Source organism: Thermobia domestica, chromosome 1, assembly GCF_964235325.1.
Source record: "Thermobia domestica chromosome 1, izTheDome1.hap1.1, whole genome shotgun sequence".
Classification (NCBI taxonomy): Eukaryota; Metazoa; Arthropoda; class Insecta; order Zygentoma; family Lepismatidae; genus Thermobia; species Thermobia domestica.
The window spans coordinates 395,543,496-395,566,088 of record NC_137454.1 but is presented as its reverse complement, the minus strand read 5'-3'; the positions used below and the strand labels follow the sequence as shown (position 1 = coordinate 395,566,088).

General features: G+C 34.8%; 1 protein-coding gene across 1 annotated transcript in view; it reads left to right on the top strand.

The window, feature by feature from the left end:
- Positions 1-22,593, top strand: part of Mekk1 (mitogen-activated protein kinase kinase kinase 4) — a 146,393-nt gene that overhangs the window by 5,365 nt on the left and 118,435 nt on the right. The window contains exons 2-4 of the mRNA XM_081732686.1: positions 18,996-19,184; positions 20,158-20,279; positions 21,110-21,291. Of these exons, the coding sequence (XP_081588812.1) occupies positions 18,996-19,184; positions 20,158-20,279; positions 21,110-21,291 (493 nt within the window). The remainder of the gene's footprint in view (positions 1-18,995; positions 19,185-20,157; positions 20,280-21,109; positions 21,292-22,593) is intronic.

Sequence of the window (22,593 nt, the reverse complement as noted above, 5' to 3'; positions counted from 1 at the left end):
ATTCCACGACCGTGAAGGGACCATGATGTCACTAGATGGGCGGATACCTGCCAGATTAGTGAGAGTTTGCTACCTTCCAGTATTCGGGTGGTTTGGGTAATTCGGTACAACCTCGTCTGATATATGCCGTATTAGTGGAGTGAACTGTATTTCACTTACTTGTTTCTCTTAGCATCGTCAGAGGAAATAGCCTTTGGAAGACTAAATCAAGTATTTATTGACATGTTGATTGGTTTTTGTTCACTTTCTCACATATTTTCCTAGGTAGACAGCTTCTCTGCAACCTCTTAAACATTTCAGTGGAAATGTTTTCTTTTCAAAATTCTTAAATACTTCACACAATTAAAAAATACGTTTACAGGTAATTAGGAAACTAATGAATTTTTATTCACGCCATTATGAATCACAGTGAATGAAATATATATTATATCTATCTATTAAAATGCTACAACAGCAATTAAAAGCGCCTGAGCTCCAATCTATAACTTTAGCTTTCAAATCTTACATTTACGGTTATGTGTCATTTCACGTTGAACAGAGACAAACATTTTAAGTATTTGTATTTTAAATAGTCTAAATTAGTTAACTATATTTTTTCATAAAGTTTATAATATAAAATTATTGTTCAAAGCCTTTGTATTTTAATAAGCCTTCTCTAAAATCAATGTATGTGAATTGTGCTTCCATCTTCCGAGTTCTTTTAAACTGTGTTTATATGTTTGTGGTCAATCCTTTCGACAATGAGATCTCGGAAACTACAGACTCTAGAAAGATGACGTTTTCACTGATCGATTGGAAATTTTGCGTAGATTGTCCAGTTCTAATTGAATGTTAAAAAAACATGGCGATTATTTCTTTATTACATATTTTTTGGTTCACTGGAAGCGTTGAAATTAAAAAACAAAACAAAAAAAACTAAAGCATCATATCCTATGCGTTATACATTCCAACACCACATTGTTGTATATTGGGGTTGTATATGTCTCAGGCGTTTGTTTCATGGTCAAATAATAATGAAAAAGGAAGGATAACCATTTCTCGAGTCTAAGATGAATCTTTATTTTTGGAGTGTTTTGCCCAATGAACACATTATATCACTGACATTATAATTAATTATACTTGCTTATTACATACTGCATGCAAATAGAAAGACAACACTGTCCGTATATGAATTAGAAACTCCAACCGGAAGGGGGCTCAAATCTTGCGAACAGTGCGAGACATTGTGAAAAATAATCGAAAAAGTCTCCCCTTTATAATACCCCTTGCCGGATTTTTATTATTATTATCAAGACGTCTTTCACTTGTGTCCGTAAAGGGACATGTGCAGATGTTGTGAGGAATGAGAAGGAGATTTATGCTCACATGCGAATGATGCGCTGTGTAAAGAGCGCAGGTTCAGCTAGTAAAGATTTTTAAATAAATAAAAGACGCGTGAAGTTACGTAAATCGTCCATTTTCTTTGGGTTGCAGATTTAGTTATGCTAAGTTATTGCACCGAAATTATAAACACTTCCGGAAATAAAGTTGTGTGAAAGTAAATCTGTGTTGTATCCTTCAATCCGTTGACTTCATAGTTGATGTTCCAGATGACCGTTAATTATTGTGTCTTATCTCTTATCCAAGTTTCCTCTGTCAAGATTCAATAAGCAGTAAAAAATGTCGAATGCTTTTTTTTTTTTATTATTTATTTTACAAGAGAAAGATTAGAGTACCAAGAAAAGTTTCATAATAGTAGTACTGTGAATGTTGTTATTATGATTAAGGAGAGAAAATAACTAAAAGAGTGCAGCTTTTGTTGCTGATAATATCGAGTATTTGTACATGTTTTTTTTTATTAGCAGCAGAAAAGTATTTGTTTTGATACTTCTGTATTTCAACGACGTAATGCTCCACCTTGAATAAAACATTACAGACTATAAGTTAAGTTCATTGAGATTTATCGTTTTGTTCTCAGTTTCTATTTTTATTTGTTTGTGAGTTATTTTGTTTCATTTATTTCCAAGTTTATCTATACATTGTCCATTATTGTGCTGTTATAAATTTATATTCTCTGAATTTTCATGAGAACAGGTTATTAGTGTATAATATGCACCTGAATGTTCTTTGAAAATATGATGACGTCAAAAAAGAAGTTTATTGAAAATAAAAATAATAACTTTAGAAATTCTGCACTACCAATTTTGTGTAGAATGTATATTTTTGGATTTTTGCAACGGATTGAGAGATATTATTAAAAGACTTTTGCGTATATATTAATCGTGAAGCTACCAAGAATCGAAAATGGAGGCAGTAAGGTTTTTTAGTTAAAGAAATTAACAATTTGATGCGAACTGGTGGGAGACACCATCAGGAAATCTTACTTATTTCATTGTCTGGTTTTTCGCCCAAGGATAAAGAATTGCATAATGTCACATTAAGAAAAACCGCTTAGGAGTTTTTCTCTTCCTATACCAACAGATTTTTCCTGAGCAAAATTTACATAGATTGAACTAAAAGAAACAGTTATAGAATTCACAGTTTTACTATTTTCTTTGGGTAAGTTGCAGAAATCAATGATGTTTTCAGCATCTTCTATCGATATTCAAGTAGTTGGAAAAATAATTTCGCCAACTAAAAGCAAACTACAGAAGAGCATTTTATGAATTTTAATACTATCAGCCGTTACAAAATGAAAACCTTCGAAGCGTATATCTACATCCTTAAGTAATTTATATTAATTTGTTAGGTTTTATTTCTTCAACAGTTTATTTTATACACAGATGATGATGATCAGTCCACATTCAGTATCGGTGGGATAAAATATTGATAACGATACCACATAAATGGTTATGATTATTTGAAAAAAACAATAAGGAACTGGTTAATTAATATTATCTAAGTTGAATCAATTTTTAAATGGTAACGATAATTAATTGAGAAAAAGTAATCATTACGGAAGATGAATAAGTAGGTACAGCAATAATATATAATAAGAATACAGAGTTAATAAATATGGAAAATGCTACAAAATATTACGTTAACTTACAGGTAACAGTTAATATACAGCGTATTCTCATTTGTTACACTCTGTAGGATTCACACTTGACTTCCTGCTTTGATAAGAGAGGGGAGAATAGAACACATCTCTCTCTCACCTCTGGTTTTCATTCAGGGAACTGTGATTAGTATACTTCGTGTATTCGTAATGTCGTCAATTCTGTCCTCCGACCTTATGTGGACACTTTCTGGGACCCCATTTTCCAGCTGCATATCACACGTTTGGATAAATGCGAAGTGAATCCAGCGTAATTTACCCGGTATATGCCGTCCACATCTGCTGAGTCTCCAGACCCAGACCTTGTCGACCACGTACGGAGTGTCATAACATATATTGACCATTAGTCGACTCTGATAGCTATTACCTCGTAGACAGACATAGCGTAAAATCTGTGACTGGCTACGCATCCGAACAGTTGCGTGACTGCCTGGGGTAATTATACGTTCTATTAAGATCAGTGCTGTATGTTTTGCAACATGTTCAGGATGTGACATGTTGAGAACTTTGAGTCAAAACGGTGAATTCTTTTGTATATTCTTAACTACGTTAGCCCCAGTGTAGTTCTATACTTCTCATATGTTTTATTTTTATTTTAGTTAATAAACGCTCCGTAGGAGGTCTCATGACTACTCTCTCGTCATATGATCACAAATTCGAATACTTCTTTTTTTATCGTCTTCTATACTCTAATGACACGCAATAAGTATGGCATGTACCTGTTCATTCTTCATTTCCCTGTATGCTCTTGAACTTGCCCCTTAGTATAGCAATTTTTTTCAGCATCTCGTTTACTTAGTGTTCTATTATGATACCCAAAATGCATAGGTCTTCTAGGTCGTACCAGGTCTTCCTTGCTACGTTCAGTTTTCATTGCATTTGCCTCCATTTACATTAATCAAATTTCTCGTTTCTTCCTTTTAAATTTTTCATGTTCTTTTTACATCTCTGTCGATTTCTCTTAATTCACAGTTCAACTTTCTAATCAACTTTGTTTCTATACTTTTCTTCCCCAAATTTTCTTTTATAATCCACGCTTCTTATTTGTGCTAGCTCCCATAACTAGCTTAATCCTGTGCCTACATCCTTTTTTTTTTCCTCTCTTCCTAGTATCTAGCTCGATTGGCATTCATCATAATTTTCTGCCATACTTGTAGATTACTTCCTACGAATTTAAAAGTTTCCATAGACAATGGTCGTTAGATAGCTTCCTCGCTTTAATACAATCCACAAATTGCGGTCTTTTTTTTTACCTCTTTTGTTTTACTCCCATCATATCACGGTATTCAGAAAATGTTTCACTTAACAACAATAACTTTAATTTGTTCTTCCTATTTCTTTACTTCTTTCATATTATGGATCAGCCTCATCCATTTTCTCTGCACTCAAAATTTTGATGGAGGGATGCGTCTCGCTGTTCCCCCACCTGAGACGCCCGTGGTACTATCCTCGTGTAGATATTGCTTTTATGTGTTACCTTATAAAACTATGTATTTTAGATAACTTTTTTCGTTATAACTTCATGAAATTCGTATAATTTAGATTCACAGTATAGATATATGGTTAGCGTTTAAGGAAATGGTATGGTATAACTCAAATTCCTCGACTACCTAAATTTCTTTAAGCGTCAAAAATCAATATAAATAACTGCGAGTACGTCACGGAACTAAATCCTAACTATGCCGTGTGTTATGATTGCGAACCTTCTTTACGTGCCACGTTAATATTACACGAACCTGAGAATATTCCAACATTAGAGGACATCTCAGTGGCGACTCGTCGGCCCAGAAGCAGTTCTTGACGCTGATTTCCATGCCTCCCGTCGATGTATTGTACACAATTTATATGTTGCTGCCTCCTGCCAACCAGATTGACATCGTGCGTTGGAGAGAATACTCCATAATGCTCGACCGACTGAGAGATGGAGCAGGTTAACGGTGGATGCCGTGTAATGTGATAAATTTGTCGTTGATGTTTTAAAAAAAGAGTCAGTGAGGAAGATGCGTGTTCCCACTGAAAATTCCGGCAGTTACTATTGACCTACATATACCAAGTGAATATTTGTATTCATGCATCAGTTTATTTCTTTAAGTTATAAATCGACTCTCTAATATCACTGAGTTTTGTTTTAGTCAGAGTGAAAGGAAACGTGTTAATCAAGTAAACAAACAGGGTACATCTCTTTAACCCTTTATTATTAACTTTGCGTTTACAAGGTAACCAAAACAGTTCTTGGCGTTTATGACGTCTCATTCGATAAAGCCCTCACAGAGAGGAAATGAAGTGACTTACCGGAAAAGCAATGGGGGTTAGTATGACTATTGTTCTGGTTCAATACAGGCGCATTGCGCGCACACACAGCAATCACAGTTCGTCCACTGTTGAAGAGAAAGGAGGTGTCACAGCAACTCGTTCGCACTTGTTTGCTGTGTGACTTAAGGTAAACCTGTCAGCAGCCGGATCAAGTCGACGAATACGTCAGTGGAAGATGCATGAACAAACAGACTGCCAGAGAGTGGTTTCAGAAGTTCAGGTCGAAAGATCTTAACCTTTGTGTTGAACCCTGCAGTGAGTGACCATAGGTATCCAATGACGAGGCCCTGAAGGCAGCCGTAAATGAAGAGAGCAGTCAAACGTGAACTAGCCGAACGTTCCCAGGTTTCCGAGAAACCAGTCACACTGCACATGCATCACATAGAGAAACAGTACAATTTGAACAAATGGGTATATTTGTCGGCACCCAACAAGGAACAACGAGTCACATCCTGTTTGTCGTTACTGTCTCAGCACCAGAACATACCCATATTTGGTCGAGTGCTTACGAGTGACGTAAAGTAGATCTAGTACGACACTCCAAACCAGCCATTTGTCATCATCATGTGACTCTGTGCCTCACCTCCAGACCACTTATGCACCCATATAATCTGTGTTTGGTGGACTACTCGCCAAGTGGTGGATTACCAGCTGTTACTTCATCGACGTGACTGGGAGTCACCGTACCATCCACCATACTCGCCGAACCTAGTGCCATTAGATTACCACCTGTTCCATTCCCTGGATAGACATCTCTAAGGAAATCCTCCGACATTAAGGCACTCACGGAGTTCTCCATGTCCAAGATCCCTCGAATTTCATCGCCAGAGCTTTGCGCAGTTGCAGAAACGTTGGCTAAAGGTGTTGGATGCTGATGGAAATTACTTCGAGACCTAACACTTGGTACCATGCTCTGTATGTCTGTCTTTTTCTGACGATCACGAACGACAAGAAATTTTTGGATTACTTTATGTTTCTGTAAGTACTGGTACTAGTCGAGCATATAGAACACACTGTAGTATTTCAAAGTATTCACCTAGCAATGTTCCTCAGTCAGTTTTAACTGGTTAACATTACTAGATGAGTAATTTGAAATTATATTTCTCTAAATTATGCACAAATCTTTAATATTGACACACAACCGCACCTCACTCTAACATAATCTAAAATGCACTTAGGAGAAAGCTAAATACACTGTTCTCAACTCTAACACAAGTGTTCCACATTATCTTGACTAATCTCTCTGATGTCTGCTTGCACAGGCTCACTTCGCGATTCTTCCATAGAAGCTTGTGAACATTTATTTGATCTCTTTCTGCCAATTATTACTTCCAACAATACTTTTTTCTGTTGAAGTACTAACGTTCATTAACAATAGAAAGGTACTGTGACTTATTAGTGAGTTGGAAATGAAATACAATGCTACGTTAGTTTGACTTCTAATCGAGGTTCTTCTTTTATTTTTTGATACATTTAATGATTTTGCATATGACACATCCTATATAGCGTTCTGATTTAGAGTAGTTTTTGCTCATCAACACGCAAGTGAATATTACATTGTATAAGATATGTAGGCCAGTATCAAGTCTAGAATCGATATCTTGCAGGCTTCAGAAGGGCCAGATTAGGATCTAGCATTTAAAAGTAGTTTAACTTATTAATGCTAATATTGTGTCATATGCATTAACAGTGGCGTATTTAGGGGAGCTATCGGGCACAACCCGCAAATAAATTTGATAGTTTTTCGCTTTGCACGTACAATAATAATCCTTCTTACCATTTCTAAGAATTTCATTGACTTTCCATTTTATTATGCTTTTTGTTCAGAAACAATACTGTATTTGTCAAATTTCTTTCATGTAAGAACTGGCGTTTTTCTTTCTTTCGTCCATTCTACTCTTCTGTTTCTTTTTCTTAGTTGTTACTTTCTTTCGTTTCTCCTATCATACTTTCGACCGTTGGTAGTTGTGATTCAAGTCGGCCGTCGTCAGTAACACCAAAAATATAAGGAGCTGATAAGCGAAACTGGTGTTCCATACCAGCTTGCACGGATATCAACATAACGGGACTTTAGCAAAGGAATATTTACATCGTTTAGTTATAAAGAAAGGTAAATGTTTGAAGTAAAGAAAATCAAGAGGAAGAAATAAGTAGCCTGGGAAATTAGGTAGGCCAAGAGTCTGAATAGACTAAAAGGTTAGATTCATTGCTAAATTTTTGTATGTGTCATACCAGAAGATTCACCAGTCTGCAATTCTTGCCATTAAAACTGCAATCACTATATTTCAGCTTCAACTTGTCTCAACATTTTCTTTCAGGTGAAAACGTAGACAGCTAAAACAATATTTCCATTTTTTCTGAAATGAAATCAGTTAAGTTGAAATGAGATTACAAATATTCAACGTGTATTTGTAGGAGCATCATTTCAAGTTTTCTTTGGGAGGTGGGGGGTGGTGTAAGATCCTGCACCGACATACGAGTTTCACGTTTTTTCCTAGTATATTAGTACACAATCTCTTAAAATATATTTAATTCTCAAACTCAGTTGGGCAATTGCCTCCTCTGATTCTCCGTGTTGTGCATATCCCCCCCCCCGAAACAATCCTAAATACGCCACTATTAATATATTTTCCCCTTTTGTTTCACTGTAGTTGTGTAAAAAGTAAATCCTTTAGTTCTGCTGTGCGAACGATAACCTTATTGTTTTATTGTATGACTTGGTTCCAAAAGGATTCAGTTTATTTAGATGGAAAGCTTCTTATAATGTGATTTCATTCCTTTTAAGATATTTTCATATTCGTGAGCTAGTTCAGGAGGTTCTTAAGTACTTGTGAACGTGTAGTCAGGTTGAAGGATTTGTAATAATATCTGCTTTTAATAGAGTTTTACCGTAGCTTTCAGACATGTAAAAAGTAATTGAAAAGCTTATATTAAAATTCTGAGAGACCAACAAATAATGCTATTGGCTTTTATGCGTCTAATAAGGGACTCTTAATTTGTAAGTAAATATTTATGAACAGTACTAGTTTTGTGAAGAGGATTTACATTTAATTCATTTTGAAGATCGATTGAAGACAACTTGATTTGATTTGCATTAAAGTATTTAGAAAAAATCATAAACTCAACCAATTCCTCTAGATCAGTGGTTCTCAACCCAATTCCTATCACGCATCCCATATCACATCGTCTTGCCAGCGACCCCCTTATAATTTCTGGTTTGTAATAAGCTTGTGTGGAATTTTTAATATACCCATTGCGGAGATCTCACAGCATTCATTACTATTATAAGTAGAATTCATGTGTTGTATTTAGTGGATAAGGTAACTTCCCTAAAAGCGAATGAATTAAAAAGCAAAGTTAGTCAGTTCATTCATCTTCCTCTGATCTTCGCGACTCCCAGGTTGAGAAACCCTGCTCTAGACCATTCACTCATAGCTAGTTCGGGTCCTAGCAAATGCCTTGTACTCTGATTTATTGCTAATGTATAATTTATGACGCAAAAGCATGTTTGCATTTTTTTGAGTAGGCAGTGTTAGTGTAATCTGTTGGTAGAGAACTCAGCTTGTATGTTTAGAATTCTCCTTATTACCTAATTGGTAAATGGTAAAATTTAAAACATACAGTTTTTCGCGTTCTTTATCTTAGGTGTTATTTCTTTTCTTTTCCAGCGAAGAGATTCTGCTTGTGTTTGCTTTTTATATTAACGTTACTTCTTTTTCTTTTTTTTTTCTGTTAATTGGGCTGCTACAGCCTGAATAACCTTCTGTATTTCTTCTTCAGTTTCTCCTCCACGGGGGTAATCGAGGCCGTGCAGCGGGGCTAGAAGGAGGTAGAGTATAATCATGTGTTATGACAACACTCAGTCAATGGTTCGTCCTGTGGGGAAGAAAGTTACCTATTCACGTACTCATAGTTATAAACGCTATTGTGCATCGTATGATGTTTTGTATTAGTTGCTTTGCTTCTTTCTTTATTCATAAAAAAGAAATTAACGATGTGAAGGAGAACGGTAGACTGAGAATCTAGAAAATACGTATTCAATGAGGTGTTTTTTTTTTAACGAAGTTTAAAAAAAAGTTCGTTACTGAATTTTCTCTCTCTCTCTCTCTCTCTCTCTCTCTCTCTCTCTCTCTCTCTGTGTGTGTGTGTGTGTCTGTTTGTTTGCTTTTATTTCCGGATTTCAATTTTAAGCCCTGCATTTGATGGAGCATCAAAAACTATCTCAAAGAAGTGATGGAATTTTTCGCGTCACTCTTACCATTTCCGAGATATTGGCCAAAAAAGTTCGGATTTCGGAAGATTTAAGGAGCCATATCTCGGGAACCGTAAGTTGTAGAGAAATCATTTTGCTGTTGATCCATACCTAAGAGGGTAGTGAACATTTTTGTACCAAACACTGTAGTAACCGGTGGTCACTGGCCAACTTTCCACCGTTCCTCAGATATTGGCCAAAAAAGTTCGAATTTCGGGAGATTTAAGGAACCATGTCTCGAGAACCGTGAGTCATAGAGAAATGATATTTTGCGAATTTTTCAATTTTGAGCATGTCTCTTCGTAAAACAACATGTCGTAGAACGCTTTAATAGAACACTTTAAACAAAATATGTGGAAAAAATTTAGTACTCCAGGAAATTGTAACCGGATAGATATATTACAAATAGATATATTACAAAAATTGTTTAATGAGTATAATAATAAATTACACAGAATAATTGATATAAAGCCTGCAGAAGTTAATAAGGAAAGTTAGTTCTTTTAAAGTTCATTCTGGCAATGCTCTTGGAGCATTCTCAACTTTTTTGTTTGTTTGTTTCCATATCAGTTAACAACAATAACACTGCATGGCAGAATGAAAGAAAGAAAAAAAAAAGAAAGAAAGAGCCCTCGAGGAAAGAAACTACACTGGTATCTTGTCTTAAGATACCAATTAATTCCTGGAAGTTACTCGCGTCTTGAATCGGATTTTCTTACATAAAATAATAAACATTCCATTAACTCGTTACATATCCTAAAAATCAATTAAGATTGTATTTCGTGTAGAAAAAAAGGAATTTTCCTTACAATTACCAATGATAAATACATTGGTAATATAAAAGACAAATAATTGAAATATACAGTGTAGTTAAAATGAAGTATAATCTTAGTCCACACAATAGGTATTTTCATGTGAAAGAAGAAAAGGAATTACGTTGTATAAAAATATACTACTACCACTAATAAATAATTCACTAATAATAATATATAAAAATGATAGGAAAGAAGGAAGATAGTGCAAATTAAGAATAAAACACGAAATTGTTATGATAAAAGATTTTGTAGGACAATACAAACTAAAAGTAAAACTGGTGATTGTTGTGAAGGAAGATTTTTCCGTACATACGCACAATTAAACTTTTTTTTTTTTTTGCCAGTTATTAACTCATAAATGGAGATACTCATTTGTCAGAGTCATTGTAATGACAATATTCGTTCCTCATGATGCAATACAGCATCGAACAGATCATATACACAGATTGGATCTGTAGCAATTACTGGTTACTTCCTGACGGCATACAACAGAATTTAATATTCTTAGAGTTCGCTGTTTGCGTGTACTGTAGTATTGAGTCAGAACACAGTACATTTGAGAAGTGACGGAGCCGCGGTGGCTCAGTGGTAGAGCGTTCACCTCTGGTGCGTGGGGTCCTTAGTTCGATCCCAACTCGCGCCAGTAGACTTTGTGGTGGACAAACACCATGTTTCTCCCGTTTCCTCCCACTTTCGTCACTCCACTATTTCATTCATTTCTCATCATCACCGTTTCCTTTAGCCTAGCCGACATGGCCGTGGGACGTAAAACTGAAAGATTTCATTTTAACGTGACAAGAGACGCGTTATATTGACGAAAAATAGTGCCAGTAAGACTTTATTTCCTTACTGTCGCAACAGAAATTCATTTTCACTGTTTATTCCGACACGCTTCTCTTACATCAAATAAGGCGAATATTTACAGAGGAAGCAAGCGAAAGCATATTGCGTAGCTTGTATAAAGGTGCTGGAATTCTTCGGATACATATTTCTTCGGAAATCATTATCACTGTTATTCAGAATTCAGGTGAAGCTTTTTTTATTCTTCATCATTTTGTATTCCACCATGATCCAGTAGCTAATGCGGATGGTCATGGGTTCGATTCCCGGTGAAGTGTTTCTCTTTGATAAAGCCCAAGTAGTGGTTCGGCTTCGGCTTTTAGCAATAGGAAGTACATCTCTTAACTATCGGTGTTGAGAACAGACGTGAACTTTGATCATTCTTAAGGGTGATTGTGAGAGTAGGGGAAGAAACGTCGTAGTAAGTTATTATTATTATTATTATTATTATTATTATTATTATTATTATTATTATTATTATTATTATTATTATTTCTATTATGTAAAGTTACTAGTAAGTAGTAAAATTACTTTCACAGGACCAATAGGAAAGGTAGACTGTAAGTGCTTCATCAGATAGGAAGAAGGGAAGAGAAGTAGTGGGAAAAGTGAAGAAATATTAAAGAGGAGTGGCGCCATTTTAGAATCCAGAAACACTTGATAGTAAAAATGAAATGAAATCTTTGAGCTTACGTCCCACGATTATGCCGGATAGGCTAAAGGGAACGGTGATGATGAAAAATGAATGCAGTGGTGGAATGAAGAAAGTGGGAGGAAACTGCAAAAGCTCGAGAAAATCTACGCACACGGTGTTTGTCCACCACAATGTTCACTTGGCGCTAGCTGGGATCAAACCAGTTACCTCATACATCAGAGGTGAACACTCTACCACTGAGCCACCGCAGCCCCGAGCACTTGATAGTGTTGCCAGATTGAAAGTGGTGAACGTTTAGTGTAATGAGATAAAACTAACAGTGTAATTGGTTAGAGTACAGCGGAAAAAGAAACAAGGAAATGAAATGTAATACAACAATAATAGTAAAACAAAAAAATATATTTTTCGTGGTTGATTTGTATCTTTCATATTATAATTGTACTTTGTTAATTGATATTTTACATTTCAAGTTTTTACTTTCTCACTATATAGGATATATATGTATGTATGTATGTTTGGGATGTTGAAAAATAGCAGTTTCTTAAGATTTTTTTTTTTTTTTTTTTAAAAAGAGCTAATAATACATTGAAGTATACCGTTCTCTTTCTTTCTTTATTTTCTGCTTTTTCGCAATGTTGTTAACTGCTAATTATTTGTATATACATATTTATATACTTTTTTTCAAATTTATTTTCGTGGTTTTCCGCATATCTAAGTAGTTTGCATGTTCTAATACTTTATGTTTGTTTATAAATATGCCAAAATCCTAACGAAGAATAAAATGATATATATAGTTAGAAGTTTTGCCTATTATGTCGTAAGACTTGTTTTTCTATGAGCTGTATGACTTTAGACATTTACGCAAAGAAGGAAATTGATAAGTATTTAATATTTAGAAAAACTTCCCTTTCAATGCGCCTTACTTTTTGAAATGTGTGGTTTCAACAAGTACAAACGGGCATTGTACAAGGTGACGTCCATCATCATAAGGTGTGATGTAAGTTAACAATAGGGCTTTCGAAGCCGCCGAGAAAGACAAGAGGACTTCTGGATACTGTACGGAGATTTCAAAAAGTAAGACATATTCAAAGGAGATAAGTTTTTTCTAAATATGACTTCAGCTGTTAATAAAGTCAATTAACTTGATATTTCCCTACTATAGAAGGAAAGAGTAGGAATAAACTGTGACTTACTAAGGAAAAAGCAGTATTGTCAAAGTACAATTAGCAGCAGAAGTCACTAAACATACCCTAAATGTACGAAAAACTTTAATTCAATTGGATAATTTGCTGTAAACTTCTTGACAAAATATATATAATTTGTATATTCATTATTCCTGATAAGCGTAGAGGTTCTTATGTTTATGACCATGCACAGTTCTTGAACGACACATAACCTGTGGAAAAACACGTTTAAATGTGTTTTTAAGTGTAAAAGTGTACAGCCATTACTTTCAGTGCAGAAGAACGTGGTTTGATTCCCGGTTAGTTACTTGAGATGTGGATCGAACGAAAGTTAAACTTCAGTAAATGAATAAAAGAAAATAAATTGCTAGAGTTACGAAATATAATAATTTTCGAACTGCCCATGGCATAGCACTATAGATAGTAGTAAGTCTTACAGTAGCACTCAAGTGTTTCACTGTGTTCGCAGACTCGATAGACTGAGTTGCAGACCAGTTGACTAAGCTTTTACTGGGTGGTGAATGAAATAACACTCGTGTACCTTGTGCTGTTGGCGGTAAATAAGAGAGAGGACAGGGTTAACTGCTCTCGAATCCTGATGTCAGTTGTCCATTCGGGAGCTTGTTCAACTGCTTTCTTCCCTTGACTCTGTACTTTACGTAATTCCAAATTTAAAAGCTGCCTTGAAAGAATACAGATTTGATGACATTTCAAAACATTAAATGTAATGTTCCGAGCAAGCAATTGAGCGTTAAGACAGAAAGACTCATCGAGAGCCCCCTGCTGGCAACCATTCGAAACGTAGGAACCTAGTCTTTCAAACAGTAACTCATTCCGTGAAGGTGCTTCAGGACTACGAATTAGCTCTTCAAAATTTTTGTTATTTATTTATTTATTTATTTATTTCAATAATCATGTACAGAATCCGACAGAAAAACCTAATGATTTTCAAATTGAAATCATAACTAGCCTGATTACTTCACAAATTATATTTTATTTTCGAATTGAACTGTAACTCAAAGCGTTTCGCTTACAACAGTTAAGTATGAAACATATCGCTCCTGCTTTCTGAAAATTACATTTTTCAAATGATTTCCCCTATTGTTATTACATTCTTCTCCATTGTCAAACAGTCCGCTGATTTCTGCAGGTCTCTCCTTTATGGATGAAACTATGTCCCGAATGTTCCTAACGCATAACAGGCTTGAAGTTCCGGCAAAGTGCACGCTAAGTGGGTGAGTGGCTTATTGTCTTTAAAAATCATCTCCAAGATGAATACGCTATATATTGCTGACCAACGCAACTGAAAACGTTGACTCTCCGTGGAAACTTTAAATAAATAAAAATAATAATAATAATAAAACCAGTCGGTTACTTCTGTCATGAATATGGCTCTCAAACATCTGAAAAAATATAATTTTTAAAAATATAAAGCTTTTACCAATGTCCTGTTAAGCAAAATATCGAAGTTAGAATATTTTTTTCTCGACTCGCCTCGATTTCTGTCCATACAGCTTTTTCTTCTACGTGCCTCTTTGTCGATCCCTCGTTTAAACTACTTCTTACAATGCTTTCCATCTTGGAATGAGACTCCACTACTCGAGAAATATGATCATATCCTTAAAATGGGTCTGGAGTCAATTTTAAACTGCTCCTTAAGCGACGAATCTTGGATTCAAGCATCCTTATCTGTGAGATTATAGTGCCTTGGTATTCGGCGATTCGTGGATATGGCGATTCCTTCCTTTTTAGCGTCCTACTACGGATCTCTTCGTTTAGTCGAGGCTCATCTTCCGCAAGGTTACCACCTAGACCCAGATGGCACAATTCAAGAAGGCTCTACCAAACGGAAAAATTTAACAGATACAGATCTTCCAGAAATTAACAAAAGAGGTTCTCAGGCATCTTGGTACACACCAATTGCAGCGCATTTTCATGAACTTCTCTTACAGTCAGTTATTTCTCCAGAGGATAAAGCCAGGATTCGTGCTGCCTCATCCCTACATGCTGGGGTGGTTGAATGCAATACCCTCCCCACCATTAGGTCTTCATATGACTAATGAGGCATTTCGAATCTCTGTCGCCTTAAGATTAGGTGCAGATATTTGTAAGCCACATCGCTGTCCAGCTTGCGGGGATCAAGTTAACCAACGTGGCCTGCATGACCTTTCATGCATGAAGAGCATGGGTAGACACGCTAGACACTCCTCTGTAAATGATATCATTTTACGAGCCGTTACCACAGCTGGAATTCCTTCCATACGTAAACCTTTAGGATATTGTCGTTCAGATGGTAAACGACCTGATGGCATGACATTAGTTCCTTGGTTAAAAGGCAAATCACTAGTATGGGACTTTACGTGTTCAGATACATTTGCCCATTGATAAATTTATTTTTGCTCCAATTGCCATCGAGACTAGTGGTGCTTGGGAATCTGCAAGCCTTGATTTTATTAGAGAAGTAGGCAGACGCATTTCTATCGTTACTGGAGATATTCGTTCAACATCTTTCCTAATTCAACGCATATCTATTGCTATCCAACGTGGCAACGTATCGTCAGTTCTTGGCACCTTACCACATGGAAAAGAACTAGATGAGGCGTTTCTTCTCTAACACAAAGGACAACACTGAACATTTATACAACTGGACAATATACTATACAAATAAGATGTAATATCATTGGATGGCGTAGAAAAGCAGACAGTAACACTAGATATGACGCCGTTGATAGGTGGTTTTCTATCCCTTCCTTTGATTCGACTATCGAAATATATTTCCTGTTGACTTAATTATTTTTTCTTAATTGTTTCGTAAATTTATTTAATGCAATTGTTACAATTTTATTCAAATTATTTACTATATATCTCTAATATTTCAACACTACATTTGGGTAATTACACATAGGCTATACAAACGAAAAACAGTTACATTAAAAAGAAAAGAAAATCTTATGATAATTCAAATTATTATATTTTTCTGTTATTCTGTTAGCAATTATTGTTCCATTCCTCATTTATGCCTGTTGTTATTTTATTTGAATGTCGAATAATTTTAAATTGCAATAAATTTTCAGTACTATTTTCAAAAAGCAGATGGGGTATGTTTTAATAACTAAGTAGTTGAAATGCTCGTTCTTCGCATGGGGACAATAGGTTTATGGAAATTATTTTAATCTTGGGAGATATTTCAGTGAAAGTATAATAATAACCCATAACGTATTCTATTTTGGCATAAATTTTTGAAATATTTTACCTCCTAGAATACGCCCTAGGATATATATGGAACAAAAACGCTTGAGCTATAACTCAATTCGGAAACAAAACACTGTGTATGAAATAATCAGTGTAATCACCATTTCAATTCGAAAACTGTCAGATTACTGTGCTGAACCCTGTGTAATAAATGTAATAATATTAAGTTACTCGCTATAGATACTTTTGTTTATAAGTTTCGAAATTTGAGCAGATATTTAAAATTGGTGCTTTATGTAGCAACAAAAAAGAACTTTGTACTAATCGGATGACACTCTTTAACATATCCATTACTAACTGAGCGTCACTCATAAAGGCTACTCCACACGTATCTCGTCTATTGTTTTTTATTCAAATACCAACAAGGTAATTATAGTGTTTATTGTGTAACATTACCACAACTTAATAACTACTCATGAGCTTGCATCCTAAAAATATCCCAAGTATGGTAGTTGGCTCCTTTTATCATAAAAATCCAACAGTTACATTATGACAAAATTACCACACATTGCAACAAGTATAAACAATAAATTAGCAACGAAGGGTAATTCAACCAGCTTCAGATAAGATTCTGTCGGATTGCCATCAATCACACGTCAACTCTGGCCACTAACCTTTCTTTTAGAGGACCTACTCTTGCAACTGCACGTATGAGCGGTTGAAACAAAGATCTCAGTTGACCAAATAAAAATCAACATTTCCTTCATTTAATTCCAGCTATGCCTTAGAATATAGGTGCTTTCACAGCAAGGTGGGTGGACCGTTTTTTATGACAGTGTTCCTGTTGTGTCCTAAGTTTCTCGTGCATAGACATATACATGGGAGTGGTATCTTTTCTGCATCTGCCTCATCTAATTGGCAATCAAATATAATGATTTATTATCCTCTTTTCATTAATAAGTTTTGATAAATTTTGGGAAATCGTGATGTTTTCGTTTTAATCTTACCCTTACTGTCATTCTGTTTAATGTAGCAATTACCGTATTTGCCGACATATGAAACGCAATTTTGAAAATAAATTCAAAAATTAAATGCATTTTATCCACCTATGCAGATATTTTCATTCTCTCAATTTCAATAAATATTCACTATTCTGTGTTCTTAAATATCTTCCTTGTTTCTTTGCATTCCAGCTACGGACAGTTCAGTGACACATTAATGTACATTGGATAGCCTTTTTATTTGCCATTTCATAGTATGGTGTATTCGTTTGTTTGGGCGCTCATGCGCTGTAGACATTTGAAACCGCGCGTGCAGTTCGAGATTTACTTATTGTTAACTGCGTATGTTTCTTGTTAAAATATCACTTCATATTTTTAAGGAAAAGTTTACAATATCCAATTGAAATGTTTTCCCCTCAAAATTAAACACAACACAATGGGATGCGCCTTCATATGCCGGTAAATACAGTACATATATTTGTTTGTTTGCTGCTTCTGGTGTCAGTGTTTATAACATTTTTTTCTTTCTTTTCTTTTGCTTTTTAAAAAAGGAATTGACTCATTTTTGTTTTCGTTCTTATGCCGTACTTATAACATTTTGCCAGTGAAGATTTGGTACACCTTGTTTTCTTTTAAGATGGTGGATTAAGTAGTATATTCATAGCTGTACTCAGAGAGACTACTCCCATCTGGTCATCAGTAAAAATAATAATAAAATAAATAAACTTTGCCCTATTTTGCTGAGATTTATTTGGTTATATCAAATACCACTGATCTCTGACCTATATTATATGGATATTTTGGGGTAAAATGTGTCTGGAAAATTAAGTTGTTTTAATGATACTTAAAGAGTGAAGAATGCACGACTGAATCGAGACTCGAACCCAGATCTTCGACGTACCGTGTCATAGGTGAACACATCGGCACGATACGCCGAAGATCCTGGATCCGAGTCCCGGTTCAGTTTTTTTTTTTTTTTTCACCCTTTGTTTATCATTGGATTCGCACCTATAGAGCAATTGGTGTATTAAAAATTGATTGTTTCTTCCATTTATTAATATAAGTTGGTGTAATTAAACACTTTCTCCTTTTGATCCTTCCGTTTTTATTTCAATTAAGAATCAGCACCTGATTCTCGTCGTCATATGTGTGAAGAATATTAATTAGAACTCTTGTAATTGTTTGACTTTGTCCAATGCATTACAATATTTTATGTACTATGAATTATGTTTCTCTACGTTGAGACGCTAAGGTGTAGTTGCTTAGCGTAGAATTAAGCAAAATTCGTGTAGTTTTGCTAATCATAAATAATATAATAATATTAGAAATGAAACCTAATTTTATCCAGAAGTTTGACAATTATGTTGTTCTGTGGGAAGACGAACAAACCCTGTTACCTTCACTGACAACTTTTATAGTAACTCTAGTTTTTTTAAAAATTACCATTTACAGAGTTGTCAATATATTTTGTTCTTAAGTGAGGCTTTTGAAAATTACAATTTGTCTGAAATTTCTCTGGATATTCGAAAATATTCTTCTAAAATATTCAAGTAAGTAATTGATATATGTACCGACGTTCACAGTACATACAAAAGAGAAATTTCCTTTTGTTAATGTTGTAATTCTAGTCTTAAGCTACGTTGAATAGTCTATAAATTGGGATTAGTTTTTTATGATTGAGATTTTTGTTGGTTTATTTTTTATAGGAAAGGCGATTGCACTAGCGAGGATAAGGATGAAATAATCGAGAATCCTCCCGTCTCCCCCTTTGACAGCCTTGATAACAATGTACAGATTGACGATATATTAACCAAATATGATGAGTTGGGGAACACTCCACCACGCACACGGATATCCAGACGTCAGAAGGAAAGAAAATGGAGAGAGGAAAACAGGTGAATTTTATTTTCCTCAAACTTTTATTATTTCTATGTTTTTACAGTGGCCGGTGGCGAAAGTAAGATCTTTCCTTCCATTTAGGATATCTGTGATCTTACTTCACCATATTAAAAACTGTCAAAAGCTCAATAATAAAAATCGAATTTATTGTGCCTATTAACGTTTCAAAAACTTTTCTATTTCCTTTCTTCGGTCACGATGCACGGAGAAAAAATAACCTCGAAACTCACATCTCTGATATGCAGTGGATTGGACGGTAAGAGTGAGTGAGAAAGATAGAAGGAGGAGAGCAAGATATGATCTGAATATTTGTTTATCAGTTTTAGTTTTCCTGGTTGTTTCTAACACTTTGTTTGACGAAAGGTTGTATAGCTAATAGGATTTACAGTTAAAGTACCGTATATCGTATTTCATACTTGAGTAAGTAAATTGACAAGAGCAACGCAGGTAGGTACAAGCCCTTTGTACTCTTAAACAACGAAGGTGTAAGAAGAGATTTGATTCCTTGCTTATGAACATCTTAAAATTCTGTCTGAAAAATTGTGTGATCAGATTATTTAGTAACAAATTTGCAAAACAAATAAATAGAAAGGATAATATTAATCGTAGTAATGAGTAATAGGTCTTGTTTTATAGAAGTTATATTGAAACTGGGGATTAATGAACAACTTATATTTTTAATTCCACACATGTCATTTGTTTCTCTTATTTATTCGTGTACTTATTTTGTCTTGTGAGCGATTCTAGAAGTAAAGCGAGAATTTGAGTTAAAAACATAATGTCTAATCATCAGAGTTATAAATTAAGTATTGATAACTACCTAGTACATTTTTCAAATTACACAATTTAGTTAATAAAGTTGTGTGTGTTGTGTTGAAATTTGGTTACTTGATTAGGATGGTATTTTTACTGACAAAACAAATAATATGAAATGAGATAGCATCTGATTAAAGGCTTTTGTTCCCATAGCGTTGACGCCAAAACTTCACCGAAAGTTGTCCACGCCCGAATTCGTCGGAGGAACACAATTGACAATTATCCCTATCAGATATGTTCAAATTTTGATGACCCAGACCAAAGTGCAGATAGTGGTAAGTAATGATAATTTGTAACTGAAATGCGAAAGTATAGGTATTTCCAGATTAACTTGCTAGCTGTTGAAGGTGGCAGTACTAGACAAAACCGTCATCCCTTACAATAAGTTAAGATTCTATTTTCTTTCTTCCTCTTCTTAATTAACACTATGCGTCAGTTGCATTCTCTGACTTGTTAAACCCCTCAGGCACTTGCTAGCGCACGTTTTTGGTGGATGTGGTCTCAGGTTTGATTCCTGGTGGGAAAGAATTTGAACGCATCCGCTTTGAGCTGTAGGTCCACTTAAGTTTAGAAAATACGTTAAACTTCAACATACCAAACGAAATCTTACTTACAATAATGCTATAATTACACAGCCACACACAAAAAATAAAATTTCTGTGCACCGGACACCAAAATGTGGATTCGATGTCTTTTATTACACAGAATTCAAATTTCGAAACCCCAAGACGATCGGCCCTGTCAGTTTGTTTTTATGGGCTTAAAACTCAGATTTGTTTCAAGGGCGAAAAACGCGTGTCCTTATCAAAATCGCCCAAGTTTCTCGCCCATTAAATAAATAAATAAAACGGTTAATCATCCTGGGGTTTCGAAATTTGGATTCTTCGTAACAAAATAGATCGAATCCATACCCTGGGTCCAGTGCACAGAACTGTTATTTTTTATATGTAATTGTGTTATTTAAATCGGAAACTGTGAAATATCTTCTCACTTCTACATCTCCTTTGTTTTTGTATTTGTAAAACTTAAGATCTAAAGCTAAAAAGAAAATGGCATGATAGGCGTAGTCTTAAGTACTCGAGTCATCAAAGGTTTTATTGTTTAGTTTCAGAGCAGCATCGAGCAGACAGCCACAGACGGAAAAGGTCTCTGAAGTTGCTTCGTGAGTCGGAGAGAGATTTTAAGCTAGATTTGGCCTCCGTAGGTAACGGCATGACAAGCACAATGGAACACACAGAGGATAGAGCAGAAAGCCTTCCTGTAATAGTTCCGCAACCAGCTCTCAAGGTAAGAAAAAAGAAACAATTTATTGCTGCAGTTTTGTTACCTACTAAAATACGTCATTCAACGGAACTTGCATATATTTATATTTAAGAAATTAAATTTTCGTACTAATCGTACCTCTTACGTGCAGAAGCGGTAATTATTTCAACAGTTTGTCTGCTGTCATCCCCGGAACTTTAATTAGAAAATAGCAACGGTCTTAGCGAACTTGTTTCCATCGTCGTAGGTAACAAGTTCTCACCAGAAAACTTCTTAACCTTTCAAACTATGAACTAATGCGTTGCTTTTTGGTTTAACTGCCGGGCGGCTATTTTTCTATACTTTTAGTGCACATAAACAAAATATAAAAAGTTCTGTAAAAATGTTACGCCTCCGAAATTTTCAATAAATGAGGAACATAAATCACTACAATAATATTTAACTTTATAATTCTCCGATTTGAAATTTGTCACAGGCAGTTGCTAAATCTTATCTCGTACTAAATTCTTTGATTATATTTGTTAATTTATTTTAGGTAAAATATGGAGTCCAGTTAGCAGTTAACAAAATGTCCAGAACTAAGGTAATTAATGCGAAAAAAAAAAAGTTAAAAATAGAATCCCACTTTCGATCTAAGTTTCGTGCACTGTTGAATCAACAGTAACTAAATTATAGGAGTTGTTGAATAAACGTGATAACATTCAGCCTAAAATCAGATTTACTACAGAACTTGAGAAAGACAACTGCTTTAACTGTTTTGGATTTTACATTCTGCTGAGAAAGTAATAAGTTCGTATCTAAATTTGAATCCAATATTGTAATTGAGAACTGCATTGCTTCATAGTTTGGAAGTTTTGCTGATGAAAATCCGATAACTACGACGATGGAAACAGGTTTCCTTAAGATATTTCTGTTCTTTTAATTACGGTCCGGGGATAATGGCAGATAGGATGCCGAAATAATTACAATTTTTTCGTAATATTGGAGGCATTATTTTGGTATGATTAAACCTATTATAAACTAGAATTGAGGAACACGTCAGCAAATGCATTCACTTAAAGTTTATCTAAACATTCACATTGTTTTAGCACAAACTTAATATAAATTATATACATTGTATATATAACTATTCTTTCAGGCCTTGTTTCCATTTTGTGCTAATACACAATAACACACTGAGCAAGGCTGTGATAATATGTGTAAAAAAAAAAAAAAAAAAAAAAAAAAAACCCTATAACGTAACAGTTTCAACACAATAACTGTGTCTTCTCATGGAAGTCTGATGAAACAAAACGTGATACTGTTTTTTTTTTACATATCATATAG